Source organism: Quercus robur, chromosome 8 (genome assembly GCF_932294415.1).
Source record: "Quercus robur chromosome 8, dhQueRobu3.1, whole genome shotgun sequence".
Classification (NCBI taxonomy): domain Eukaryota; kingdom Viridiplantae; phylum Streptophyta; class Magnoliopsida; order Fagales; family Fagaceae; genus Quercus; species Quercus robur.
In genome coordinates, this window is record NC_065541.1 from 47,686,062 (window position 1) to 47,712,932 (window position 26,871).

The 26,871-nt window shown below is 35.2% G+C and overlaps 2 protein-coding genes across 3 annotated transcripts; one reads left to right on the top strand and one right to left on the bottom strand.

Moving 5' to 3' along the window:
• The first annotated feature begins 2,942 nt into the window (after positions 1-2,942).
• Positions 2,943-9,001, top strand: LOC126696732 (conserved oligomeric Golgi complex subunit 5). 2 transcript variants are annotated; one of them, XM_050393427.1, is made up of 4 exons: positions 2,943-4,125; positions 6,176-6,649; positions 7,504-8,587; positions 8,680-9,001. In XM_050393427.1, the coding sequence occupies exons 1-3, from the start codon at positions 3,043-3,045 to the stop codon at positions 8,434-8,436; spliced, it is 2,490 nt and encodes an 829-aa protein (XP_050249384.1). In that variant the 5' UTR covers positions 2,943-3,042; the 3' UTR covers positions 8,437-8,587; positions 8,680-9,001. The 2 variants fall into 2 exon arrangements, with proteins under 2 accessions (XP_050249384.1, XP_050249385.1); XM_050393428.1 differs by having other exon boundaries at positions 8,694-9,001.
• A 12,099-nt stretch (positions 9,002-21,100) lies between these two features.
• LOC126696735 (GDSL esterase/lipase At4g10955) lies at positions 21,101-24,421 on the bottom strand. The gene is made up of 2 exons (XM_050393429.1): positions 24,073-24,421; positions 21,101-22,324 (listed from the first exon to the last, which is right to left on the bottom strand). Exons 1-2 carry the CDS (start codon positions 24,228-24,230, stop codon positions 21,331-21,333), a joined length of 1,152 nt encoding a protein of 383 aa, XP_050249386.1. The 5' UTR covers positions 24,231-24,421; the 3' UTR covers positions 21,101-21,330.
• Between the last annotated feature and the right edge of the window lie 2,450 nt (positions 24,422-26,871).

Genomic DNA, 26,871 nt, shown 5'->3' on the forward strand with positions numbered 1-26,871 from the left:
ACTCTCCTAAATTTTACGAGAAATACTGTGTTGAATGTTAATGGTGGGCCAAAAAGTAATTTCAGTAGTGGATTCAAAATAGAACCAATTACAACTTACCACTTAGGATTTGTTATGAAAGTATTGTAGAAATGTTATGGACAAACACTTCTCAAGAGGAAATGTATAAAACTAGGGGTGTTCACCAAACCGCACGACTGCACTTAAACTAACCAAAATTGCCATAGAGTTATCGGTCTGCACTGCAAGTAGTGGTGAAAAAATTGCATGGTGCAGTGTGGTATGTAGTCTATGTTAAGAAAACTGCACAAACTACACCATACCACACACCCACACATACACACACACACACACACACACACATATATATATATATATATATATATTTATATAATATGAAGTAATATTATTATAAAAGATGAGTCATTTCACACCTAAAATCTTGTTGTGCTACAAACTTAAACCTTTTCTAAGATCAAGATCTACATAGAGCCCATGGAGATTAAACGAGACAATCAAACATTCTATGAATTATTCTTAGTTTTTAGATGGAAGGTGTGGTGGTTCGTTCCCAATAACTTTGGGTTGTTAGGTGTAGACTCCCAATTTACTTGTACTCTAGATTGGACTTATTCTACAGTGGGAGGTCCAAAGAAGTGACTGGTGGTGTCACTAATGGTGTTATTGTTTTTCCCTTAGCACTAAATGACCTTAATTTTAGCTTGGCCGTGAAGGCTACCAAGCAGCTAAGCCCTATCTTTGAGATCCGAATAGTACTTCCTTCTTCTCAAAATGTGTTTTTCTCACGTCTCTTGTGTCTCTCTCCCCAATTCTTGTTCCAACCCCCTATTCTTCCCCTCCCCTCTTATTTATACCCTTCTTTGAGTGGGGTAGTCATGATGGAGGAATATTTGGCATGTCAGTGGGTCCCTCCATATTGTATCACCTGTTAGTGGGGACTTACCTTTTGCTGTTGAAATAATTCCCTAGTAACTTGTGCCTGATGCCGGGTTTTATTGCTCAGCGAGTAGATTCCCCTAAGGAATTATCTCTTGTTCGCGGCATATCTCGGATACTTCCTTATCTACTCGGCTAACTCCCAATAGCTTGACTATTTGAGCCTGAATTGGGTCGAGGTTGTCCCAATGGATGTGGGTTTGACAATTCAGGGGCCGATCTACCATTCTCGGTCCATAACAGAAGGATTAACATTGACAGTAAATATGAACTTCAAGTTTTTTTTTTTTTTTTTTTTATAATTTTTAGAATACTAAGTATTTTAACACACACACACACACACGGAGAAAGGGGAGAAGGTTTAAAGTCTGTGCTATGTATCTAAGAGTTAGACCCTTTTGAATGAACTTCAAGTTCATCACAATGATTTTCTCCAAAAAAAAAAAAAAAGTCACAATGAGTCCATTGTGATCCAAGTTGACAAGAAATAAAAATTCAAATTGTTTAGAGTTTTACCAAGAATTAAACTATCATTAAATCTTATCATTTGATTCAAGGAAATATATCCTAAAACTTAGGGTCCGTTTGGATATCGCTTATTTTGCTGAAAATTGAAAACACTATAGCAAAATAATTTTTAAATGTGTGAATAGTGTTGTGGGACTCATTTTTAATGAAAAAGTTGCTGAAAAAAGAGGTTTGTGGGTTTCATGAACAGTGCACGGGACCAATTCCCACATAAAATGCTTGCTAGTCAAAGAGGTGGTGGGTCTTGTGCACATGACCCACTAATAGACACTCCACGTGAAATGCGCACCTCAAAAAAAAGAAAAAAAGAAGAAGAAGAAGAGGAAAACGCTGAAAACGCAGACGTGTAGGAAATAAGCCCAATCCAAACATATACTTAGGCTGCATTTGGTTCAATGTAAATTGAATTCCAAGTGTAAAATGAATGCAGGAGAAAGTGAATTCCTGTAAAGAAAATGAAATCCGGGTGTTTGGTTCTGCAATGGAAAATAGTCTAGAAAATGATTTCCAGTGTTTGGTAACATTTTGAAAATGCTATTTTCCTACAAATTTTTCACATTTTTTCAACTATTTTCTCAGCTCCCAAACAAATTTTATAACAGAAAAATTCAAAATATACACTTAACACAACCAAAAATTAAAATAAAAACATCTTTTATTAACAAACTCGGTGAGAGGAGGAAGAAAGAGTAAGAGATTGAGGGAAAGAGAGGATCAGAGTGGATGGAGGCAGTGGGCGGCCAGATCGGGTGGGTTTTGGGATGGAGTGGAGTAATCTGGTGGTCGATGGTGACCAGATCGATGATCGGTGGTGGCGGCCAGATCGACTAGTGCGTTGGAGAGGTGGGTCTTAGGTGTTTGTGGATCGGTGATGAGGGAGGGGTGGGCTGAGATCTTCAAGTGTGTGATGTCTGTGAGGAGTGGGTTGGTGGTCAACGACGTTGAGTAAGAGGGAGAAGAAGCGTTGAGGAATAAGAGAGAAAAAAAAAAAAAAAAAAAAAAAAAAAGCTTGGTTGGTGCGTGATTTGGGCGGTGGGGCTGGCATGATCGAGGTTGGCCGAAGGGGTGTTCTCTCTCTTCTTGCTCTCTCCCTCTCTCTCTCTCTCTTTGTCTGTGAGTGCTGGAATCCATTTAAAGGTAAAATAGAAACTGAAATTGATTTCCGGCTTAGGAGGGGTATTTTACAGTCAATGTGAAAATTGATTTTCATTTGACCCAATTTTCTGTGCTTACCAAACATATAGGCTGGTATAAAATGATTTCTTGAAATCATTTTCAGTCAAAACAAATGCACCCTTAGTATAATTAATTAATTTAGTAATTAAAGAGAGTGTAAATCATTTATTGGAGAGATATAAATTTAATTTTTAAAATTAACCATCTAAATTATTATTTTAAAAAAAATGAAAATGAAAAAAAGAAAAGAAAACGAGATCGAATTGCCAAAACGAAATAGCTTTGAGTAAACTGTTAAGAGTACAGATATGGTGTTCAAATAAAGCGAGAAAGAAGGGAAACGCATTTCCTTTCCGGTACCGGAATTTTTTTTTTTTAAAAATGGCCTCACCGGCATCTCCACTTCAGAGATCCAACCCTTCTCCTCTCCAACGCCTCTCCACCTTCACCAACCCAACCTTCTCAACCAGCACCACCAACATCGCCACCGCCACGTCAGCACTCGACTCCATAGCCTCCGATCCCATTCTCTCCGCCTTCCTCTCCCCATCCTTCTCCACCACTTCGTTCTCCTCCGCCGCCCTCTCCTCCGGCTCACCCGCCTCCACCGCCGAGAAACTCCACTCCGCGATCCGACTCCTCGACTCTCAGCTCCGCCACGAGGTTCTCTCTCGCCACGACGACCTCCTCTCCCAGCTCTCCTCTCTCCACCACGCTAACGTCGCACTCTCCACCCTCCGCTCCTCCGTTTCCTCCCTCCAATCCTCCATCCGCAAAGTCCGATCCGATCTCTCCGACCCGCTCCGATCCATTAACTCCCAAACGATCCAACTCTCCAACCTCCACTCCACCTCTCACCTCCTCGGCCACTCACTCCGCGCTCTCCGCCTCTCCAAGAAGCTCCGCGACCTCGCCTCCGTCGACGACACCGAAAAACTCGATCTCGCCAAGGCTGCACAGTTCCACTCCGAGATCCTCGCGCTTTACAACGAGTATGACCTCGCCGGCATCGATGTAGTCGACGAAGAGCTCAAATTCGTTAAGGAAATCGGGGAGAAACTCCGATCCGAAGCAATGAAGGTGTTGGAGAGAGGAATGGAGGGATTGAATCAAGCTGAAGTAGGAACAGGATTGCAGGTTTTCTATAATTTAGGGGAACTGAGAGCTACAGTGGAGCAATTGGTGAATAGGTATAAGGGAATGGCAGTGAAGAGCATAGGTGCGGCATTGGATATGAAGGCGATAACGGGATCTGGGGCGGTGTTCGGGCCGGGAGGAGTGAGAGGAAGTGGGACACCGCAGATAGGTGGAGGGGCGAAGGCGAGGGAGGCATTGTGGCAGAGAATGGGGAGTTGTATGGAACAGTTGCATTCCATAGTGGTGGTAGTGTGGCATTTGCAGAGAGTCTTGTCCAAGAAAAGGGATCCCTTTACTCACGTTTTGCTGCTTGATGAGATCATTCAGGTAGTAACTGATAATATGAACCCTTCAATTTGCTTGTTCTTAGTTCTTGTTTCTTTAGTTTATGCCAAATTTATATCTTTTAATATATATATATATATATATATATATTTATATAAATATGTCCTGCATATCTAGAATCTTGAACAACTAGGATTTTGATTGATTGGAGTGATTATCTAATGAATATTGTGGTCTATGGCTTGAAGGGAAGATTCTCACTATAGAAAATCTAGTTAGAAGAGGCATAGTGATGGTAAATTGGTGTGTAATGTGTGAAAATTTTGATGAAAATGTCAATCATTTGCTACTATGTGTCTAGAATATTGAGCAACTAGGATTTTTTCAATGATTGGAATGGTTATCTAATGAGTAGTGAAACTTCCGAGGTAGGTAGCTTGTTGTGGTCTATGGCCTGGGAGAAGATTCTCACTATAGATAATCTAGTTAGAAGAGGCATGGTGATGGTGAATTGGTGGTGTGTAGTGTGTAAAAATAGTGATGATAATGTCGATCATTTGCTACTGCATTATTGTTCAGTAGCTATGGATTTATGGAATTCTATATTTGTAGCTTTTGGAGCGAGGTGGGTGATGCCTGAGATGGTGAAAGGAGTGCAATGTTGCTCCCTGAGATGGTGAAGTTCCAAGACTATCAGAAATAGGGTGTGCAATGTTGCTCCCTGTTTAATGTGGCATGTTGTATGGAGAGAGAGAAATAGGGGGACGCTTGAAGAACATGAATTATCTATAGAGATATTCAAATCTCAGTTTGTACGGTCTTATTCTATTGGCTATATATGTAAGGTTTTGTAGGAATTAGTATCATAGATAGGTTGCAGTTCATTATTTTTCAAGGAGTCTTTTGGAACATCTTATAGGAGCAATTTTTCAAATTTTGTACTACATTGGATCATGGGGTTGTGAGGCATCAAAGTTTATAATTTTATGAAGAAATATTATTGATGATAAAATTTCCATTAAAAGTGCATGTAAGTGTGTGAGATAATTAGGTTGGTACTCTCTTTGCATCCACTCTTATGTTACACTGTCTGCTTCTTATGCGGATTTTCTGCCAACATTTTTGAATCTGTGGTGTTACCAACGTCTTTGTATTTTGAGTATAGGGCTTTCAAGAGTGTGTAGGTGGTAATTCTTTCCTTCTTATTGCTCTTTTACATTTGTAAGTCTATTATTGTAAAGTGCTTCTGCTTCCACATTGTAATTCTGTTTTTTGCATCTTGCTTCCACATTCCCTCCCTGTTTCCAGCCCTATCTCTCTCATCATTCTTGTGTAATAGCTATGCATTAGTTAAGAGAAACATTGTTAGCTTACATTCTCTGTGTCTGGGGCTTGTCTTTATTCAATTGTGTCTGGCATTATGTTGGTTAAAGAGTTACAATCTCATATGAGACTGTATCAGCTGTCTCGCAAGGGTACATAAATGTCAAGGTTCATGAAGTTCTTGTGTCAAAAGTGACAAGGGAAAGATATGGTTATTAGATAGGTTTCTCACATGCCATATGTATCCGACAAATGTTTCCAGCAGTGGAATAGGGAAAAATTTTCATTTATTTTAATTTTAATATTGAATTGTTGAACTAGGAACACATCTCATTAAGAATTATTTTGAAACTCAATCAGAGGTGACTACTATATAGAAAATTCATCTTGTTCTTGGCTTTGTGTACCAACAAACCTTTCATTAAGTGTCTGTTGTTCTCACTTATGTTTTCATTTCTTTTAATAATCTCTGCTCAGTTTTCCTTGTACAAAGTGATACACATGCACCATATACCTACAGTTATCAATGAATAGTTAATATTTGTCTTGGATTTGTTTCTGAAATATATTATAATATTCTGCTTGCTTGAGTTGTGATTCCTTTCTGATTTGCTCTATTGACTTGCTCTAAGATCTTCCATAAGAAATATTATTTGACTTATTATGTTAATGCGCTTGGCAGTCCTCATGTCTTTTTTGCTATTAATTTTTTACCTTTCCAGGATTTTTCCTTTATTCCTTTCACTTACATTAGCTGCTACTTGGTTAGGAAGGTGATTCTATGTTAACAGATCGAGTCTGGGAGGCACTTGTGAAGGCTTTTGCAAGTCAAATGAAGTCAGCTTTCACTGCATCAAGTTTTGTTAAAGAGATATTTACTATGGGATATCCCAAACTCTTCTCCATGATAGAAAATCTTCTTGAAAGAATTTCACGTGATACAGATGTCAAAGGGGTTTTACCTGCTATCAGTTCAGAGGGGAAGGATCAAATGGTTGCAGCTGTTGAAATATTCCAGACAGCATTCTTGGCTCTGTGCTTGGGTCGCCTGTCAGATCTCGTGAATACTGTATTTTCTGTGTCCAGCCGTGGAAATGTTCCCACCAAAGAGCACATCTCAAGGATCATATCACGCATTCAGGAGGAGATTGAAGCTGTTCAGTTGGACGGGCATTTGACTCTTCTTGTCTTGCGTGAAATTGGCAAGGTTTTGATCCTGCTCGCACAACGTGCTGAGTACCAGGTAAATTTTATTTACATGAGAAAAACCAGATTTTATCAATGGATGTAGATGCCTTTTTAATGACTAGAATGCCTAATGTGCCCAGTAACTCAAGTTGTTGCCTTTTTTCATCATGCTGGTTGAATACATTGAGTTGTTTGCTTATATCTAATGATTTGCTTACCTTGTAAGTAGGAATTACTTGAGCTGCTCAGCATTGTGTCTTTGATACACCTTACCAGTCAGACTGCAAAACCTGCAACCCCAAACTGAGAGAACTTTGATTTTAGCCTCTTTTTTTTATTTTTTTAAATTATAATTTTTTTTTTAAAAGCCCCTGCCTACTGAAAATTCTACACCTTTTCCTATTTCACCTTCTATCAAATTTGTATTAGTAATATGCAAGCCAGTTTTCACCTTTTCCTATTTCACCTTCTATCAAATTTGCTTACCTTTTCCTATTTCACCTTCTATCAAATTTGTATTAACGCATCTTATTAATCACCCTACTGGTTGGTGTGAAACTTGCATTTGTGAGCAAAATGTCCAGATTTATTGTGCACACTCTTTTAAATGAATCATCTTCATGTCTATCCTTTTTTTCCCCTTCTAAAATCTTTCTACTGTTAAGGTGTTGATTAAATATTTAAATCTTAGGGAGTAGGTTCTGAGATGGAGCTCATTTCTTACCATTTTATCAAACCATGGGTCTATTTTTTTGACGATTAAACCATGGGATTATAATTTAATCCTTGTTTGCATAAAGGATATATGTAAATTTTTTACTGGATATAATAAATTTCAGAAACTTATTCAACACTGTTTTTCTTTTAAGTCAACTTGGCATGATGGCTTAAAGTTTGTTCTAATGACAGATATCTACTGGTCCTGAAGCACGTCAAGTAAGTGCTCCTGCAACTGCTGCCCAACTCAAGAACTTCACATTATATCAGCATCTACAAGAAATTCATACCCGCATATCATCAATGATTACAGGACTGCCAAGTATTGCTGCAGATGTGTTGTCTCCCTCATTAGGTGCAATATATGGGGTTGCCTGTGACTCAGTGACATCCTTATTCCAAGCAATGCTTGAGCGTCTTGAGTCTTGTATCTTGCAAATTCATGACCAAAACTTTGGTGTCCATGGCATGGATGCTGCAATGGACAACAATGCATCACCTTACATGGAGGAGTTGCAGAAGTGCATTCTTCACTTCCGTAGTGAGTTCCTATCTAGGCTGTTGCCTTCTTCAACAAATGCAGCCACTGCAGGGACAGAAACCATATGCAGTAGGCTTGTTAGGAACATGGCTTCACGGGTTCTAATATTCTTTATCAGGCATGCTTCTCTTGTTAGACCCCTTTCAGAATCAGGCAAGCTTAGGATGGCTAGGGATATGGCTGAACTGGAGTTAGCAGTGGGCCAGAATTTGTTCCCAGTAGAGCAACTTGGTGCACCATACCGGGCCCTTAGAGCATTCCGACCTCTTATTTTCTTGGAAACATCTCAACTGGTATCTTCTCCTCTTCTTCACGATTTGCCACTGAGTGTCATACTTCACCATCTTTACTCCCGAGGCCCTGAAGACTTGCAGTCACCACTGCAAAGGAACAAACTTACAAATGTGCAGTATTCATTGTGGCTAGATTCGCAAGGAGAAGATCAAATCTGGAAAGGCATCAAAGCAACTCTGGATGATTATGCTGCCAATGTTAGGGCCAGAGGAGACAAGGAGTTTAGCCCTGTATATCCTCTTATGCTTCAATTAGGATCTTCTTTGACCAAGAATGCTCCAGCATCCTGAAAGCCTTAATGTCTGGTATACCTCTTGTAAAATAGTCACTCTCAAACCAGAATGGTGTTCGCTAGGTTTTTGCTTTTAGGTAGATGTTGCAGATGGGAATAGTTGCCCAAACTTCATAAAAGATCGTGCTAGTTCTGCTGAGAACTTTGAGGTACACAATTTTTTAGCTTACTATTATTATTATTTAAATTTTTTTTTTACTGGAACTTACACTTTGTTTTGTCTTTTTAATTTTTGGTTAAGTTTTCTTCCTGTAGTTTCATACTTGGTGGCTGATTAAATCTGAAGAATGGCAGCACCGACTTCATTTGTATACTATTCAAGTTTGATTATTATATTCATTGGTTCACCTTCTTCTCACCCTTTCATGTAGTGTTAATGTCCCCCAATATTTTTCGTGTGATATAAATTTACGTATGAAAATGGTCGATCTTCGTTTCTATTTTACTTCGGTTTTGTAGATCATGTAGGACTTTTCAAACTTCGTGCCAGACTTCTTGTAATAGTTACATTATATGAACATTTGGGGAAAAAAAACAATAAAAATAATACATCTTGGATATTCTGATTGTGGCTTGTTTGAATATCAGTTATCATTGAATTTTTCCTTCTTGGAAGATAACTGTTTTGCAACAGCTCATGCATAGTTTATTGAAATTTTAAAGATTATTACCATTGCTAGGTTTACAATTCAGCTAAAGAAAGCTTGAGAAATAAGATGATGTGAATAAGAATTTTCTATGGAAAAAAAAAAAGTTTCTTTTAAACAAATGATGACTTGGTGAAGGACTTGTAGCAGTTCTGTTCTAGCCAGCTTTGGAGTGTTTGCCGGTGGGACCTGATTTTACTCCCACGAACTAGCATAATAAAGTGTGTAGTATCAAACAGTATCTTTGGGATAAAGTAAAATCGATGAACATTGCATTGCTATCAATGGACCTTTGAGCTTCGAGTCTTTGACATTGTGAATTTGCTGAGAAAGCAGAAGAGGATGCAATAGAATCTGAAAACATATTTATTGTAACGATTCAGGAAGTGAGGCATTAAAATCCTGATGTGGGGGATGTGTTGAGGTTAGAACTGCTGTAGTCAAAAGGACTTCTGGTTGAATGTGTACGCCTTGCAGCTGGTGATCTTTGAGGTTTTAGTTTGGGATTAGGAATCAGCACCTTGCAGTTTATGTACACCCAATAATCTGAATCTGAAATGATATTTCAAGGAGAGATGCTGTTGGTAACAAGAAATAGTTAGACGTTGAGGCAGGGACGAAGGTGCCCATAAGCTATAAGTTATGCCTCAGTTTGCTCCAAGGAGTTCTTATACTTGATTTCATCAAGGTCACAAAGTTTGTACTCTTTACGTGGTAGGTGTTCTATTGGATGATTTTTTAGATAATTTGTTACACAATAGGCTTGTCAAAAGGGACCTGTAATTTGGTTAACTTTTCAACAAAGAAATTCAATTCAAATCTCTTTTTCAATTTTTTTTTTTTGAATAATTCGATAGTTAAAATAATAGGGGAGGATAGATCATAGATTTGAAGTTTTGAATCCTGGTTCACATAATAAAGAAAACTAGTTTATGTTATTGAGTAACAAAGCTCTTAACAAAGTAAAGTAATGCAGAATTAAACACCAACAACCCTCCAATATTTGCTTTTCCATGAGTCTGAAGGCATTGATGTCTGCTTGTTAGATGTTTGGCGTTCCGAAGTTTCTTATATAAATAACCGTGGTTAGGCTTTCTGCAATAATACATAGTTAGGCCTTCCCAGATTGATTTTTGGACTTTTTGTTGGTCATTAGCCCATTCAGTCGCAGTTTGGGCAACCTCTTGTAATACCCATGCGCCCCTGTCTTGTTATAGATGGGCCGGTTCCTTTGGGCTTCTCCTTCCTCTTTAATTAAATTCCTCATATTTACTACCTTTTTTTAAAAAAGATAAAAAAATAAATAAAAAAAAATAAAAAAGAGAGGAAGAAGACCGTTGGATAAGGCTTTGTCGGGTTTTTGATAACTTGATAGTTGGAAGGGGGGATTTGAAGTTGGACATCGTTGTTGGAAATATCATAAAGTGACAATTAAGCTATAGGGTTTCATTGAGTTGAACAATAACTAAAGTGACAAATGAAATTTATTATTGGATAAAATACATAAACCACCATTGAGATTTGGGCTAATAATAGGCACTACCAAACTTTTCAAACACATCAAATTTAACCCCTGTGCACAATTTGTACTTAGCACCGTTTGAAGGCATCCTTGCTCCTCCAAGTTTTCTTTTGTTTCATCCCCCATCTTTGACTGTAATCTATTTACTACTTACTACACAGACACTCCCTCATGCATATAGTTTCCACAATACAATCATTATATGACTGCATTGTGACAATTAACCTAACCACACATTAGTTTTTGGAAAATGGAGCACAAATAGTATTTAGTGTAGTTTGTGCTCAAAAGGCAAATTGGATATTTTGAAAAAGTTTGGTAATGATTGGCTAAGCCCAACCTCAGGGGTGTATTTAACCTTTATTTTACTTTGTGTAACCATCGTTTGCAATATTACCCCATAAGTGTGGGATATGTCCCATTGAATCATTGAGAGAGATGTTGCAATGCAGCAATTACTCATAATGCCAACTCCCATTTAAAAATATTGTAGGACCTACCCTGCTTCATGTGAAAGAGAGATTACATGCAACGATTATCTATAATGACATTATAGTTGAAATTATGTTTACCAGCACCAGGTATTCTTTTAGTGTGTTTGGAAATAGCTTGTTTTCATAATATTTATCAAAAATCATAATGCCAACTCCCATTTAAAAATATTGTAGGACCTACCCTGCTTCATGTGTAAGGGAGATTACATGCAATGATTATCCATAATGACATTATAGGTGAAATTATGTTTACTAGCACCAGGTACTCTTTTAGTGTGTTTGGAAATAGCTTGTTTTCATAATATTTATCAAAAAATATAATTTTTGGTAACTTTTATGTTAAATATGTGACAAAAAGTTCAAAGTTAGTTTATTTATATATAATAATAAAAATTATAAAAGTTAAATGATCTGTAAAAGAGTTAAAGACAAAAAAAAAAATAAATAGCAAAAGAGCTTTTCCTAAATACACTTGATCATACAAGGATTTACCACATAGCTATTATTTATTCTTCATGTATTACAAAATCATATAAGTCTTTTTCCTCGTACAACAAGGGATGGAGGGAAGATTCATACCCAAGTTCTTTCATAGGAGAGCTAGATATAGGGTGTGTTTGGATCCACGGCTGCGTTTTAAAATCTGCGTTTTTGTTCTTTTTTTTGGTTTTTGTTCAATGAACAGTAACCGTAAATCATGACTTTATGCAGTGAACAGTGCACATATGCACTGTTCACGGACCCACAAATTTCATTTTTTTTATCAATTTTTTCATTAAAAATGGGTCCCACAGCACTATTCACACATTTAAAAATTATTTTGCTACAGTGTTTTCAGTTTTCAGTTTTCAGTTTCAGCAAAATAAGTTCTATCCAAACACACACATAATACCATTTAGGCTTAAGACTCTTGTCAGGTAGGAATTAATGTTAGTGTTGTTTATATTTTATTGGTTAACGTGAAGCAGTTGATTAAGAAACCATCCATCACTTAACAAATGATGCCTAGTAGCCCATAAAATGTGGCATTCTGTGATTTGCAATAGCTGTAACCTAATAATGTCTGGTGCGTTTGACATGTATTATCGACAGCCAGAGCCAAAACTCAAGATACTGGTGTGAAATAAGATGTGGACATAGCGGCTAGTGCATTCAGACGTCCCTTGCACTGATATAATGTCTTAATATATATCCCTTTCAGACTAATTTAAGTACACAAACCGTCACTACTGCTTTTCCTTTTTGTTTAATTGCAAGGATAAAAAGATGGCTCAATCATATGCTTTACTATATTTCTCCTTATGATGTAGATTAATTTGGACTTACTAATTGGTATCATTTGATTGAGGCAGTCTATAATCAACTTTTATACATCAATTTACAAGAGTTAAGTATATGCAATAATAAAAACCACACTTGAGCATCAAAATTTTGGTGTCGATTATGGATCTTTAACAGAATAGCTAGAATCAGTCTGTCGAGAATTTGAAGCTTATCACAAAATTTTAGGATTAAAACTTGGTTGTTGTTGTTGTTGTTATATTATATATACTTGCCTCCTGTAAATTTTGCTAATGAAGAGTGTACATTAATAATGCCTTTTGAGGTGAATAATATAGAGAGATCATGGCAGGCCCAAAAGTTCTTTATCGTATCACAGAAGTAAGGAGGTCGAATTGCATGGATGAAATGAGAGGTTATTGCATTATGTGGGTGCATGTGCATTATAGCTTATCCCTTTTATTTAAAAATTTCTCTCATTGTCAACATGGATGTCACTTGGAACAGAAACAAGCAATCGCGTAACATTATTGTAAGTTATTTGAATAGTTATCAACTACGTGCCCTGAATGCCCTTCTACATCAAATTTGGCATATCGTATTTATTTTGACTTATTTTAATACCTGAAACCAATCCTCTTGAATTGACCAACATCCACATCCTCCATGTAAATACAAACCTTAGCATTTTCTCTGATGGGTCATAACTTTACAGAGAGAATGATGTAGATTGGTAGGTCTATATGGATTCCAAATTGATAAGCTCTTTTTGTATGATGAACATCATTTTCAGCATCTTTATGTCTTGTAATTTGTTTTCTTTCCAACAAACTTAAACATATCTACTTCATTACACGAAATATTTATAGCTCTTTAGAATTCTCCGCTGAACCGTAAGGTGGGGGTGATTCCAAGGCGCCATTTCGTATACATTCTAAAATTATGGGGAAGAAAGTAAGACAAGCTTCATTGAAAGTATCAAAGAATGAGAGGCAACTCCAAAGTTTGATAAAAGTTTTGCGTCCCAAGGTGTACATAACTGACAGCTCAAGCTTCAAGAGGCTTGTTCAAGAGCTAACTGGCAATGGAAGCTCTATAACCTCTCCACCTACTATTGAACCTGATGTGCAGCTTGCAAATGTTCCAGTTATTGATATCACGGATCAAGAAGACCCTGAAAACAGCATAGAAGCATCCTTTGCATCTCTTGAATATTCATCTGAATTATGTAACCAAGTAAGCTTGAGTGAAGAACTAAATCAAGTAAGCAATCCAATATACTTGGATGACTCAACCTTTGAAGATTCAGCAGTGAACTATGACTCTACTTTTCAAGATTCAGCCGTGAACTATGACTCTACTTTTCAAGATTCAACAGTGAACTATGGGGTGGATTTGTTAGCTTATAATGATCTTGACTCATCGCTTTTAGATATGGAGCCATTCCATTTCTACAATGATCATGCTCAGCTTGATCAGGAGGTCAGCATACATGACTATGACTATGAGTTTTCCGGGTTACTATGAAATTGTTTGTTCTGGAATTGGAACGACAAAAAATAGCAAACCTATGTATGATATTTGCTCCATGGTATATTTTTCCTTTAATATCTAAGAACAGAAAGTTATGGCACAATATTAAGTTAACTTGTTGTATATTCTTTGTGCAGAGAGCCTAGTAATTGTTGTGTTCATTAATGTATGCAAGTTCTATACAATTTGCGATCCATTCTTTCTTTCAGTTTCGTATACATAACAACGTTTGCAGATACATAAGAACCATAACAAAGGGGCACACCACAGAAAATAAAACACCAGGAACAAAGAGTCAGAAACTCAGGTTGAGCTGAGGACTAGTTATGTCATAACTATTACTACTTTCAACCTTTTTTTTAAGGTAGTAAAACAAGAGACTAGCCCTAGACAAACTATTTTTACTCCCGAAGTACAAAAAGAGAAGTTTTTTATTCTAGGATCAACATTCTTTAGAATTTCTAATGTAACTATCATAGAATTCTTAAAATTGTAACAATTCACAAAAAAAAAAAAAAAAAAAAAAAAAAAAAAAAAAAAAAATTTGTAACAATTCACCAAAAAAGTAAATATTTAGATTTTGTCACGTCAACAACTTTTTAAAAAATTAGTCTGAATACAACAATACTAATTTTTCATCCATTAAGTTGTTATTGATGAGGATCTGAAGCTTTCTTAACAAATGAATTATTAGGATATATAGTGGAATGAAACTAGGAATTCTATCATTCTAGCTCTACGTTTAAATGGTGGAGATGAGGGGTGAGGAGAGGAAATAAGAATTTAAGGTGACAAGAACATCTTCTAGTATATTCTGGCCACCTTTTGCTCTGTTCTAGCTCCATCTCCCTTCATTCCAAACATACCCTAGATTTGAATTTGATGTTTATTAGTTCTAGGTTGTCATAACTAGCACACTGCTTGCCTTGTGCTTATTGTCCTCGCATTAATTAGTTAAGAAAACTATGGGTAAAGTCATTCATATATGTAAGTATAAAGAAGGGAAGAAGATGGTGGTGCAGTGGTGGTGGTGAGTAAAGACAGTTAATCTAGAAACTGAATCGTAGCATTTTTTGTTACTATAATTCTGTTGAGTCACATTAACAGTCACATTATCCACTCATTTCCAGCATTCTTTCTTTTTTTTAGTTTTTTTTTTTTTATCAATTTCCTAACTTATTGTTATAATTTCTCCAACTTTTCTCATGTCTTTTACCTCTTCATCTCCCCACTACTACTTATCTTAATACCACTTTTCCTCTTTCCCATTATCTTCCTTTATTTTTTATTTTTCTTATTCCTTTTGTCTTACTATAAATTCACAATTCTCTCTCTCTTTCAATACATAGTTCTCCCATACACAAAATGTTATTTCTCTCTCTTTTTCTCTCTCAAAATTTTATTTTTCATTTTGTAGTTATTTTTTTATAAATTTTTTTCTTACATCTCTACTTTATATTGATGAATTTTTGTATTATTTGAAACTCTACTTTGGGTTGACGTGATTAAGTTGTGTTTTAATTTGTTATCTTCTTTCTTCTGTTTGATTTCGTAGATGTTATCCTATTGCATTTATTACATAATATATATATATATATATATATATTTTTTTTTTTTTTTATATAAGATAGAAATTCTACTCTAACCTAATCTAAGTGTATGTGTATGTGAAACTTTTTCCTGAAGAGTTGAACTCCGACCCCTTGCCCTTCCCCCAACAGCCCACAAAGTACTTATTTTATTACATAATATAACATGACTTGGATCGTTTAGTATTTATTACTATTTTTTTAACATTTTTTTCTCATATTATTTTCTATAAATTTCTTATTATTCTCTCAATTTTTTATTCTTTCTTGCAACTCCACTTTATGTTAGGGTCATATTTTATTTTAATTGACTAATCTTTTGACAAAATGCACTTTACTTGTAATTAGGTAGATCTAAGATGAGTTTAGTACTTCAAAATACATGTTGTTCAAGTCAAGTATTAAAGTTATGAAGATTGGTCTAAAAAACAAGTGAAGAAAAATTATTCATTAAGTCTCGACAAAAGCTTGCTATCAAGACTTAATGTAAAGCTTGATAGATAGCTCAACAGCAGCTTGATCTATCGAGAATTACGATTTCAAGATTTCCAGATTTGAAATTTGGCCTAAGCTTGTGTAATTGTTTTAGGGTTTCTTTTCTCACAAATCTAGACATATATAAGGCTTATTTTAAGAACCGTCACACAGGGATATAGAGACCAAGAGACTTTTTCTCAGTGAGAAACTACTGCATTTGTATGCCATAGGATTTTATAACCAAGTGCTCCCTAATCTTCATTGTTGATGAAGTGAAGAACCTTGCAGCCAACAACATTTGTTCAAGTTGCTAGAGTTAATCACGTACTGGGATCATGCAAAGGGTTAGTCACAAATTGGAGGTTTGTACATCAAAGGAAAGAAGGCTATTACAAGATGAAGTCCAATTGGGTATCGGAGCGAAGGTTCAACTGTAGGTTGGTATTTTGAGATAAGCTAGGGTCGTTGGTAAGATTCCCTATACTTGTAACCACTTGGTTGTTAATTAGTGGATTTTTAGGAGTGGTAACCTTAAAATCATTTGGTGGGATTTTCATCTTGCAAGGTTCTCCCCATTTGTCAACAAATTACCATGTCAAATTTATTTTCCGCTGTATTTAGTATTTTTGGTGATTTGTTGGTGCCTTCATGATTTGCAAGCAATTGAACCTAATTAATCAACTTGGGTAATTGAATTAATTAACTGGGGTCAAGCTATCTTAACCCAACACTTTATATTGATGAATCATTATGATTTTTGAAAATCAATTTTGGGTTCATATGCTTTGGTGTTGTATTTTTTAGTTCCCCATTATAAGTACTCTCTCTTTCTCTCTTAGTTTCAGTTTGATTTTTGTTTGAGTCAATAGTTGATTATTTTGGAAGTAAGAATTTGAGTATATATCAAAACATAATCTTGGCTATGCTAATTATTAATCGAAATTTGGTCCAATTCGGTTTACTCCAATCTATTTTAGTCCAATTCGGTTAACTTCAGTTCAACTAGGTCCATTTGGTCTACTTTGGTCAATTCAATCTAGTTCGATCCATTTGGTTCACTTTGGTTTATTTCGGTCAATTTGGTTCAATTCGATCCATTCATTCCACTTCGGTTATTTAGTTCAAATTGGTCCATTCAGTCCAATTTTTTCCATTCAGCCTACTTCGGTATATTTGATCCATTTCAAATCACTTTAGTCCAATTCGGTATACCTACTTAAGAATGGGAAAATACTAGTTTGGGTTGAGAGTACTATCAATTATTTGAGTAATATTAATTATAATTATATGATAAGTTTTTGTCATCATAATAAACTCTTTAATGGTTCGTTTGGATTGAGGGGGAGGGAGGAGGAGTAGTAGAGTAAATTAGAATTGGCCTAAAATTAGCCTATTTTCAACCAACTCTACTGTACTCCCCTCCACTCCTTTTCCCTCCCTCCTCAATCCAAACATGCCCTAAGAGAATGTGAATTTGAATAATAACTTTGAAACTTAAAAATTTTAATTGTACCAAAAGAAATTAGGAAAATATAATACATAATAACAATAGTTAGAAGAATATGGATCATTTCAAAAGAGAATAATATCAATAAAAACCATCAAATTATTAGGGAGAAAAAACTATATATATATAGATATTAAGTATAAGTTTTTTATTAGTTTTGATTATCATAATAATTTCTGTAGGGACACAAAATCTTCGACGGCCCAGCGACGATGTTGGGCTTGCACGCGGAAGATCCCTCACAATAGTATTTGTAGAGAGTGGGCTTGAAAGGCCAGCGTTGGATCACAGGGGGACGTTTCGAGCCGGACTTTAGGTGAGCCGATATGAGAAAGAGCTTTGGGCTGGATATTCAGGCCCATTAATCTTGTATCTAGGAGGATTTGTCCCCTCGGATCATGTCCGAGGAGCGATGGTGTTGTCCTCGGTTACCCGTCGGCAGGTTTTTAGGTGTTGTCCGGCGTATATTCTCCAGGCATTCTCTTTCATCAAGTCTTTTTTCAGAAGCTGGATGGGAGACCCCCCCTCTTTATTAGTTTACCTTTCCTTTTATACTAGCCTACGTTTGTTGTCCCTCGTCCACGTGTAGGGTCGATCTTTCCAGGACAGATATCTGTCCCATCAATCTAATCCCAAAATTACTGTAGATGATCCATAAAGCCTAAGATCCCGGCTCTGTTAGGGGCAGTGTCATGTCAGGGAAGGGTATTAAAGACAACTTCCCCAGGATATTTTCTGATCTTTCTAGCTTACTCATGTTCCATTCCTATCCCTAAGATTTTGGGCCTGCCGAGGACGAAACCGTCCTCGGCTATGCCTTTGGGCTATTTTTATGTTTCCTAGTTTCGAGCTTGGGCCCCGGCCTCCTTCAGTTTAAGACCGGTGGGCTTCCCCTAAGCGCGTGGGCCGGACCCGTAAATTATTGGACCCCACAATTTCTTTTAAGAGAATGAAGAATTTGAATAAATTATTTTAAATAAAAATTATACATATATATTGAATATGTATAATCAAACTCATGCAATTCGTTTAAAAGTAATCAATTTAAAACAAATGAGTAACTGCCTTAAATAGTAGATTTATATATTCATAGTCTTTATGTTTAGAAAGACTTTTACTTAAATTTAGCCGAATTGAAGTAGACTTAAATGCTACGTTAATGTGGCTTAATAAGTGTAACAATAATAAATGTAATACTTAAGATTTTAGATATTACGAGTTTGAGATCTATATATATATATATATATATTTTTTTTTTTTTTTTATATATATAATAAGATTTAGAATATGTGCTCCCAACCCAAACATGTCTTTTCTCAATATGTAAGTTCACAAAAATAGACTAAAGTAGACCAAAATGGACCGAATTGGAATGAATGGGAACAAAGTGGACTGAATAGGACCATAGTGGGTATAATAGGACAGAGTAGACCAATGTGAACCAAATAAGAATGAATAGATAGATTAGGACCAAAGTGGATGTAATGGATCGAGTAGGAACAAATAGGACCAAGTTAGACTAAATAGAACCGAAGTAGACCGAATAGGGCCAATGTGGACTGAATAAGACAAATGGACTGAATAGGACTAATATAGACCGAATATAACCAAAGTGGAAAGAATGGACCGAATAGGGCCAAAGTGGACTGAATGACCGAAATAGGATTGAAGTGGACTAAAATGGATAAAATGGACTGAATAGGACCAATTTAGACCGAATATAACTAAAGTGGACAGAATAGGACCAATGTAGGCCGAATGGATTGAATCAAACCAAGTGGACCAAAGAAAACAGAATGGACCAAAGTGGAACGAATAGGACTTTTGAATATTTATCATTTTAGTTGCATTTTTAGGGCTCATATTTCTACTTTCTAATATCGATTTTTTTTTTTTTTTTTTTTTTTTTTTTTTTTTTTTTTAACTCAAAACTAAAGAGTTTAGTCCAAATATAATACAATTTTATACTTTTCAACTAAAAAATTTAGGAAAAAAATGATTTTTTGAGCTAAACTTGTAAAGACATCCTACAAAAAGAATTAATTAAGGCCCAATTATTCCAAAATGGACCAAAGGGGACTGAAATTGACCAAGTGGACTGAATAGGACTAAAGTAGACCTAATTGGACCGAGTAGAAAAGTGTTTAATTTTTAAGAAGAACAAATTATCTTCAAAAAAAAAAAATTTAGAGAGCAAATTATACATTATATTATAATTACAAAATAATTATTTATTCTCACGCATTGTGTGGGTCTACGACTAGTAAATAATAAAACCTCACAAAACCGCTCAATAAAATTCTTATTTATACATCATCAGACAAAGTCATTGATGGATCACATTATTGATTATTCTTTCATGGAAGGTAAGGTTTTTAGGTTGCCAAAATCCAAGAGCGGAAGAAACATCAACAAAGAATAAATTTTTGCTGATATATGCTTTTGAATTTCGAAGTCCTTTAGCAAACAGTTGTATGACAAGAATAGCGAATTGAATTTAGATATGCTTCCTAGATTTTGGAGTGATTTGGGAAGGATATATATACCATGCTATTTATGGGAAGAAATCTCATAATAAATGAGTAAATAAATAAGTTCAAGCTCAATGTTGCGAATAAAAGTCCTTCGACCAACTATGATTCTATGAGAGTTGCACTGTCACGGGAGCCTTCTTCAGAGGAAGTAGTAAAGAGGTTGGATGTAGTTTGGAGACATATAATAGTTATTAACCTTGAATCTTGTTTACAACAAAACTATGAATGCCTTCTCAAAAAAGAAAAAAACAAAACAAAAAATTTATTAATAAAAAAATTTAAAAAGAAAAGAAAAAACGTTCAGTGTTTTAAAGTACAATTTTGACACATGATTGTATTGATACAATATTTATTTGGGTAAGACTTAAGTAAAATTCCTTACGTGCATTACATCAGTTTCTTCAATTATGTAAAAACATATAACTACATCAAATATAATTGTCATTAAAAAAGATAACATTGTTTGTACTTGATTGGTCAATAAAATCTTGTGTTTGAAATTAATTATAAAACCTAATGTATTACACTTAAGGAATTGGAATTGTATCTAAGTTTTGTTCATCTTAGAATAGTAAAAAAATAAAATAAAAAACCCTTGGGACCATGAGTCTACCTAGGGCAAGGGGTGATAGTGATGTGAAATTACTCAATGCATTCGATATTTTCTATATTTCTTTTACATAAAGGTAGATCTCACATATAGGTCACAGATAAAACTCACATTTATGTGCAATGAAGGTATAATTCACATTTGTGTGCAATGAAGGTAAAATAATTTCTCCATATTGAGAGAGATTTTGCTTGAGAAAGGCCGTTCTCCTTAGACCCCATCTCAAAACTCTCTTATTAATTCTGGACTGGACAAGGTCCATTTAAACCACTTTTTATGATAAGAAACTCACCTAAGACAGTGAACCCATAAGGCCACTGGTACAAAAGTTTATTGGGATCATTTCAAATTCATATCCCCATATCCCTTACTCCTCAGAAACTCACATGTACAAAATTCATGAAAAAAAACATAGAAGGTTAACTACAAATTGAGATTGAATGTCTTGATAGTTTTGAGCCACTATAATGAAATTAAAGAATGACTTGTTCTATATATCCAGGTGAGATAGTAAACATTTGCAGATCTGATTAACAAAGATAAGAAAACAGTAAAGCCAATAAAAAAGTAAACCAGGTCATTCGAAGTTCACACTTCACACTCCTGAACGGTAGTATGGAATTTTACTTATTGAAAATGAGCTATTTGCACACAATGAAAGCAACCACTCTCTGCTATGGATCCTTTCCCTGTGTTTGTTATGGAGCTGGGAGGCTATACAAGGATTTCAACTGCATGTTTATGAGCTTGCTGTTATGGACAGCCTGTTGAAGTTCCAAGTCGTCTGACCACCATTGTTCTAACCCATGAGCCTCAAGAAACTTCTGTTTCCCCTTGGACTTCACAAACAGCTTTGCTGCCGCTTGCCCATTTGTAAGACCCACATTCTCCTTGCCAGTATTGTTTTCTTCTGTGCCATCAGGGTTAGTGTAAGAGCAACAAATGTAGTCACTATTGTTTACATACAAATGAGGTACCCATTTTCCTAACCCTACACCATAATTCTTCAACTGAGGTACCCAATTCTTCAATCCTAAACCCAAAGTTTTCTCACCTGCATCACTGCTTACCTGAGTTTCACTACTCATAGGAAGCATTGATTTGAATCTCTTCCAAGCAAATCCAGCCTTTTCTCCCATATTTCTTAAGCTCATTGCTAATGAAACAGAAGGTGGATTGAATAAGTGGGTCTCCACATATATTCCTTCCTTGGCTAATGCTTTTCCCACTTGGAGAGCAAACCCAGCTCCTAAGGAATGACCTGCAATACATACATTGTTGCTTCCATACCTATCAGCAACTGATTTCAATGCCTCCAAAGCTACTTTGAACCTGACGGAGCCCTTCAAGCTCTCCCAAGCCAGAAAGCGGAGGTCATCTTCAATATCCCTTCGCGCTGTTGGGCTTTTGAGCAACGTTCCTCTAAGTGTTAAGACAGCCCTTGGAGCACCGCTAGGTCTCATAAGTATCAAGTCAGCCATTGCTGCAGATCTATCCCATTCTAGTATTGCACCAAATATAGATCCATCTCTTTCGTCAATCAAGGTTTGTGCTAGCTTGTACTTGAAAGGCACCCACCATTTTGAAGCAAGAGCATTTTCTTCAGTTCTGTTCTCTTGTCTATCAAGTTCAAGCAAGTAAACTGCCTGTATGAAACAGGCAATGACAGTTCTTTTGTAATTTGTGTCCCTCCTGTATACATTACTCAATCATCAGAATGGACATTCATAAAATTATTAATAGTAACTCTCACTTTGTTTCAACAGAAAACATAATATGAACATGTTCTAGAAAACTGATTCATTTTCCTATGTTTGGTTACGACCTTGAAAATGAACCAGAAAACATTTTCAATTATTTGGCTTGCATGGAAAATAATTATTAGTTGTTGTAAAGTTATCCAATCATTTATATAAAACTATAACTTGGCTAATTTGACTTCACATGTCCATATCTGGTTATCTACCAAATATAAGCATTAACCGCTCTAAAATATATTTGTTAATTTGGTTGTTGAGGAGATGGATATATAGGGAAAAATTGAAGTTTTACAACCACCACTCACAAAGCAAATGTTTCTTAGGTCCAGAAATTTCACCATTTCCTCTCATTTTCCAAGCAACCAGACAGACCAATAAATTAAACTATTATGTCAAACTTGATTAATGCATTTAGAATTCTAAACAAAAACAATGAGAACGTATGTATGTCTGTACTTATTTTTGTATATATTATTTTAAAATATATAATAATGTCATATGTCATGAAAGAAAATCATCACTTACTAATAGATATAGCCATTAATTGAAGAATCAAAAAAGATATCCAATATTTACCCCCAATATCAAAGTTTAAAAGTGACTCAAACTAATTCCAGTTATATTAACAGAAGGTAGGGGTAGCACAATTACCTGGGAACCACGCCTCATAAACAAGGGGTCAATAGTTTGAATCTCCACTTCCCCCCCCTTTCCCTTGGGGCCAAAACTTATTTTAAAAAATAAATAAAGAGAAAATGGCATTTTTGAAGAACCGAATTGATTCTAATGATAAACCAATTCTATTTAATTAAAATCTGGCATCTATTATTATGAAGGTTCTGATTCTGTTTCCTAAAATTTGATTCCCCTGCCACACAGATATAAATTTCAAAGAAATATATAGGCAGTTTGGAACAAGAATTTTGAATCATTCCACTGTATTTGCCATAATTAGAACCCTCTTTTTGTTAAAAGTCACTTAAAATAAATCCCAATGCAACAATTTCTAATTTTCGCCAACAGAATTCAAATTATTTTCTAGAGACAGACTAGTAGATTAAATTGGGACATTCAACTAGTATTTAAGCCAATTAAAAAAACCTAGCCAAAAAAAAAAAAAAAAAAAAAACGATTGGATAAATTACCAAAACCCCAAATCCAAATCTAGGAATCAATAGTGGATAGTCAATCTCACTCACAGAGTGACATGTAATGAAAGAACCAACCTTTCCATAGCAAAAATTGATGTGCTTATGCATATATGAGGAAAGTCCTATCAAAACTTGCCAAACATAGTTTCTCTACTAGCCCTTTTCACTCAGATCCCAGATACCCAACAAACTGTTCCCTAATTTAGGAATGTTTTTTCTTTCATAAAACAAAAGACCCAGATACAAATTTGTAATAAATCCTACGTTTTCTACCGAAATACCACAAATTAATGAATCAAAGATAAAACTCCAAAGCCTACACTTCTAAAATTTGTGACAAAAACCCATTCTGCTAAAATTTTCAAAATGACCCATTTGGGAATTTCACATTTTCCACCAGATTCCAAGTAAATCAGTGAGCCACATAGCCTAAGGTAGTCAAGAATTTGTAAACCCATGACCCAAAACAGGAACTTGTGGTGAAAAATGATATAGAGAAACGAAAGGGGGGGAAGAGTACTGTACTGACCAACTGGAATTGATGAGGTCTCTCCAGTTAGGAGAGGCAACGTTGCGAGGTCCAGAGACATGGAAAGCGTAGGGGTGATGATGCTGATCATGAGCCTCTCCTGGCTCCTTCACCAGCACCACTTCCGTTGTTATCTCCTCTGCTTCAGGCTTTGCCATTGACCCACCTCTTTCCTTGTTCTTGCAATTCTCCTTTTGGGTTTCTTTGCATGTAAGGGAGAGAAAGAGAGTGTGTGGTTTCCTTAATGGGGATAGGGTGGCTTTAGTTGTGTGAAAAGCTTTTAGTATCAGATTCCTTGAAACTGATGAAAGTGCTTGGGGATTTAATTGCTTGCTTCTCTCTCTCTCTTATGGTTTTTTTGAGTAAAATAATGATTTGAAAGGGCTTGGTTTCGGAGGTCTCAACGGTCATATTTCTTTCAGGTTGTCATTTCTCAGTCCAATTGACCAAATTACCCTTCAATGTCACCATTAAATAGAAGGTATCATATTCGTACCTATCTTTTCTTTCTCCTCTCCAATAGTAATTATCTTAGAGAAATGTAAAACATTTTCATAATACTTTTTTTTTTTAATCTTAAGTATTAGGTTGTTATGAAGAGGTAAAAAAGTAATTTAAATTATAGATTCAAATTAGAATCAATAACAATTCATTATATATGATTTGTTTATGAAAATAATATGAAAGTATTGTGGAGGTATATACATCTTCTCACTCATAGTGTTTTGAATAGAATCTATAGTCTTACACGAGTCACATGTTATTAGAGGAAAGATGCATATATTTCATGCACAAGATGGATTCACTTACTTCAAAGGAAAAGAGATGCTTGTCTCACTATTAAGGTTATGTCAAATTGAGAAGTTGAGAAAGTAAAAGGATGAAAAATATGAGGATAGAAAATTTTGAAGAAAGAAAAAATTTTATTTTTCCTTATATGTGTTTGGTAGGAGGGATAGAAAAGTAAGGGCTAGACAAAAAACAAAGACTTTGTAGCATGATCTTACCTGAATTCGACAAAGATGAAGGCTTCCTGGCCCAAAGCGACTTCACTAGATTAAGAAAACAACACAAATGACAAGCTCAATAATAGCTTGTACTTTAGCAACTTGTTCACGTCTTCTAAATTGATTTCAAACTCGAATAATGATCCTTAGAATAAGCTTACTGAGTCTTGATTCGATTCAACTCGATTTATGACTTACATCAACTTTATTGGAGATCAATGAAGAAGAAGAAGCATAGAATGAATGGACATTAGGAATGGATAGAAATGACATTTTAAACACTAATTTTCCTTTTCTTTTTAACTACTCGCAATATGTTATATCAAAATCATGGCAAAATTTGTGACATAGTTGATTTATGACTTAGATCAACTTTATTGGAGATTAATGAAGAAGAAGAAGCATAGAATGAATGGACATTAGGAATGGATAGAAATGACATTTTAAACACTAATTTTCCTTTTCTTTTTAACCACTCGCAATATGTTATATCAAAATCATGGCAAAATATGTGACATATAAGTTGTGGTCATCGAAGAAATTTTTTCAATAAGTTTAATATGCAAAATTTTCCACAGTTTTTTTTTTAGAATGATTAACTGGATTTGTTGTAATTGATGTATAATAAAAGTAATATTAATAATGAATTTACGTAATTTTTTATTTTTATTTTTTATTATTGAATTCATGTAAAATTAATATTGCTCTATCATAATTCATTATTGGACAAATAGAAAAATTTGGGGAAAAAAAAATCTAGATAATATTATATTATTTTTTGTGGGTCGCAGGCCATAAGTCAACGGAAGGGCAACTTTATTCAATTTGGGTGCCACTAACTTTAGTCATTTTTATTTTTATTTTTCCTGAAAACCTTGTAAACTAATCTAGAATCAAATACCTTCTCTTTCCATTATCGATTTTTTTTAAAGAATAATAATAATAATAATAATTTATCCAACCCCGGCATTTCACATTTGATTTGGGAGCGTATGGCCTGGCTTTTTTTCTTTACCGTCAACAACGTTAAATTATGACATTATTCTAACCGTTCAGTTTTATGGAGTCGCTGACCGTTCTCTTTTATTTAAATTTTAAGCATATTCCTTTGTGTGCTGCCAGCTTACAGCCAGTGGCACCCACCACCTCCATAGACCATACCCCTATCCCTAAACGATTTTAATTTTCTGTTAAATCTTGTTACACAGTTGGTGTCGCATACACACACACACCCCCCACACACACTCCGAAACCATGAAATTGTATTTTTTGGAAACATAATTTTATCATTTTAACTAAAATAGAAAACATGATTTCAATTAATATGATGTGTAAATAAGGGTGGGCATGGGTCAGGTTAGATCGAGTTAAGAGGTTTTTTCAACCCAACCCAATCTATTATGATGGGTTTAAAAAAATCTAACCCAACTCAACCCATTACAGGGGTCCAACTTAACCCACATGTATTGGGTTGGGTCGAATTGGACCCATAGATTGGACAATTTTGTTTTTTAGTTACTATTATTATTATTACTTTTTTTTGGAGTAAATAATACTTATTAGAACATACACGAAAATAGTAATATTAGTGTTTTAAACCGGATTTATAATACATTACTAACCAAAGTACAACTCTAAAAGGACCTAACCTTTGTAGTTATATTATTATTATTAAATTGAACATTAGAACAATACTACTACAAATAAGAGCAAATTTATAACAAAATAATCATGAACATAATACTAAACAAACACAAACTATATGAGGAGAACTTAGGATTTGGTTTTATTT

Bases quoted from the DNA above. Each gene is read 5' to 3' on its own strand.
- LOC126696732 (XM_050393427.1), top strand. From the start codon at position 3,043: ATGGCCTCACCGGCATCTCCACTTCAGAGATCCAACCCTTCTCCTCTC. The intron at 4,126-6,175 runs GTAGTAACTGAT...CTACTTGGTTAG, and splicing joins TGCTTGATGAGATCATTCAG to GAAGGTGATTCTATGTTAAC. The intron at 6,650-7,503 runs GTAAATTTTATT...TTCTAATGACAG, and splicing joins CACAACGTGCTGAGTACCAG to ATATCTACTGGTCCTGAAGC.
- LOC126696735 (XM_050393429.1), bottom strand. From the start codon at position 24,230: ATGGCAAAGCCTGAAGCAGAGGAGATAACAACGGAAGTGGTGCTGGTG. The intron at 22,325-24,072 runs GTCAGTACAGTA...TAATGTATACAG, and splicing joins GACCTCATCAATTCCAGTTG to GAGGGACACAAATTACAAAA.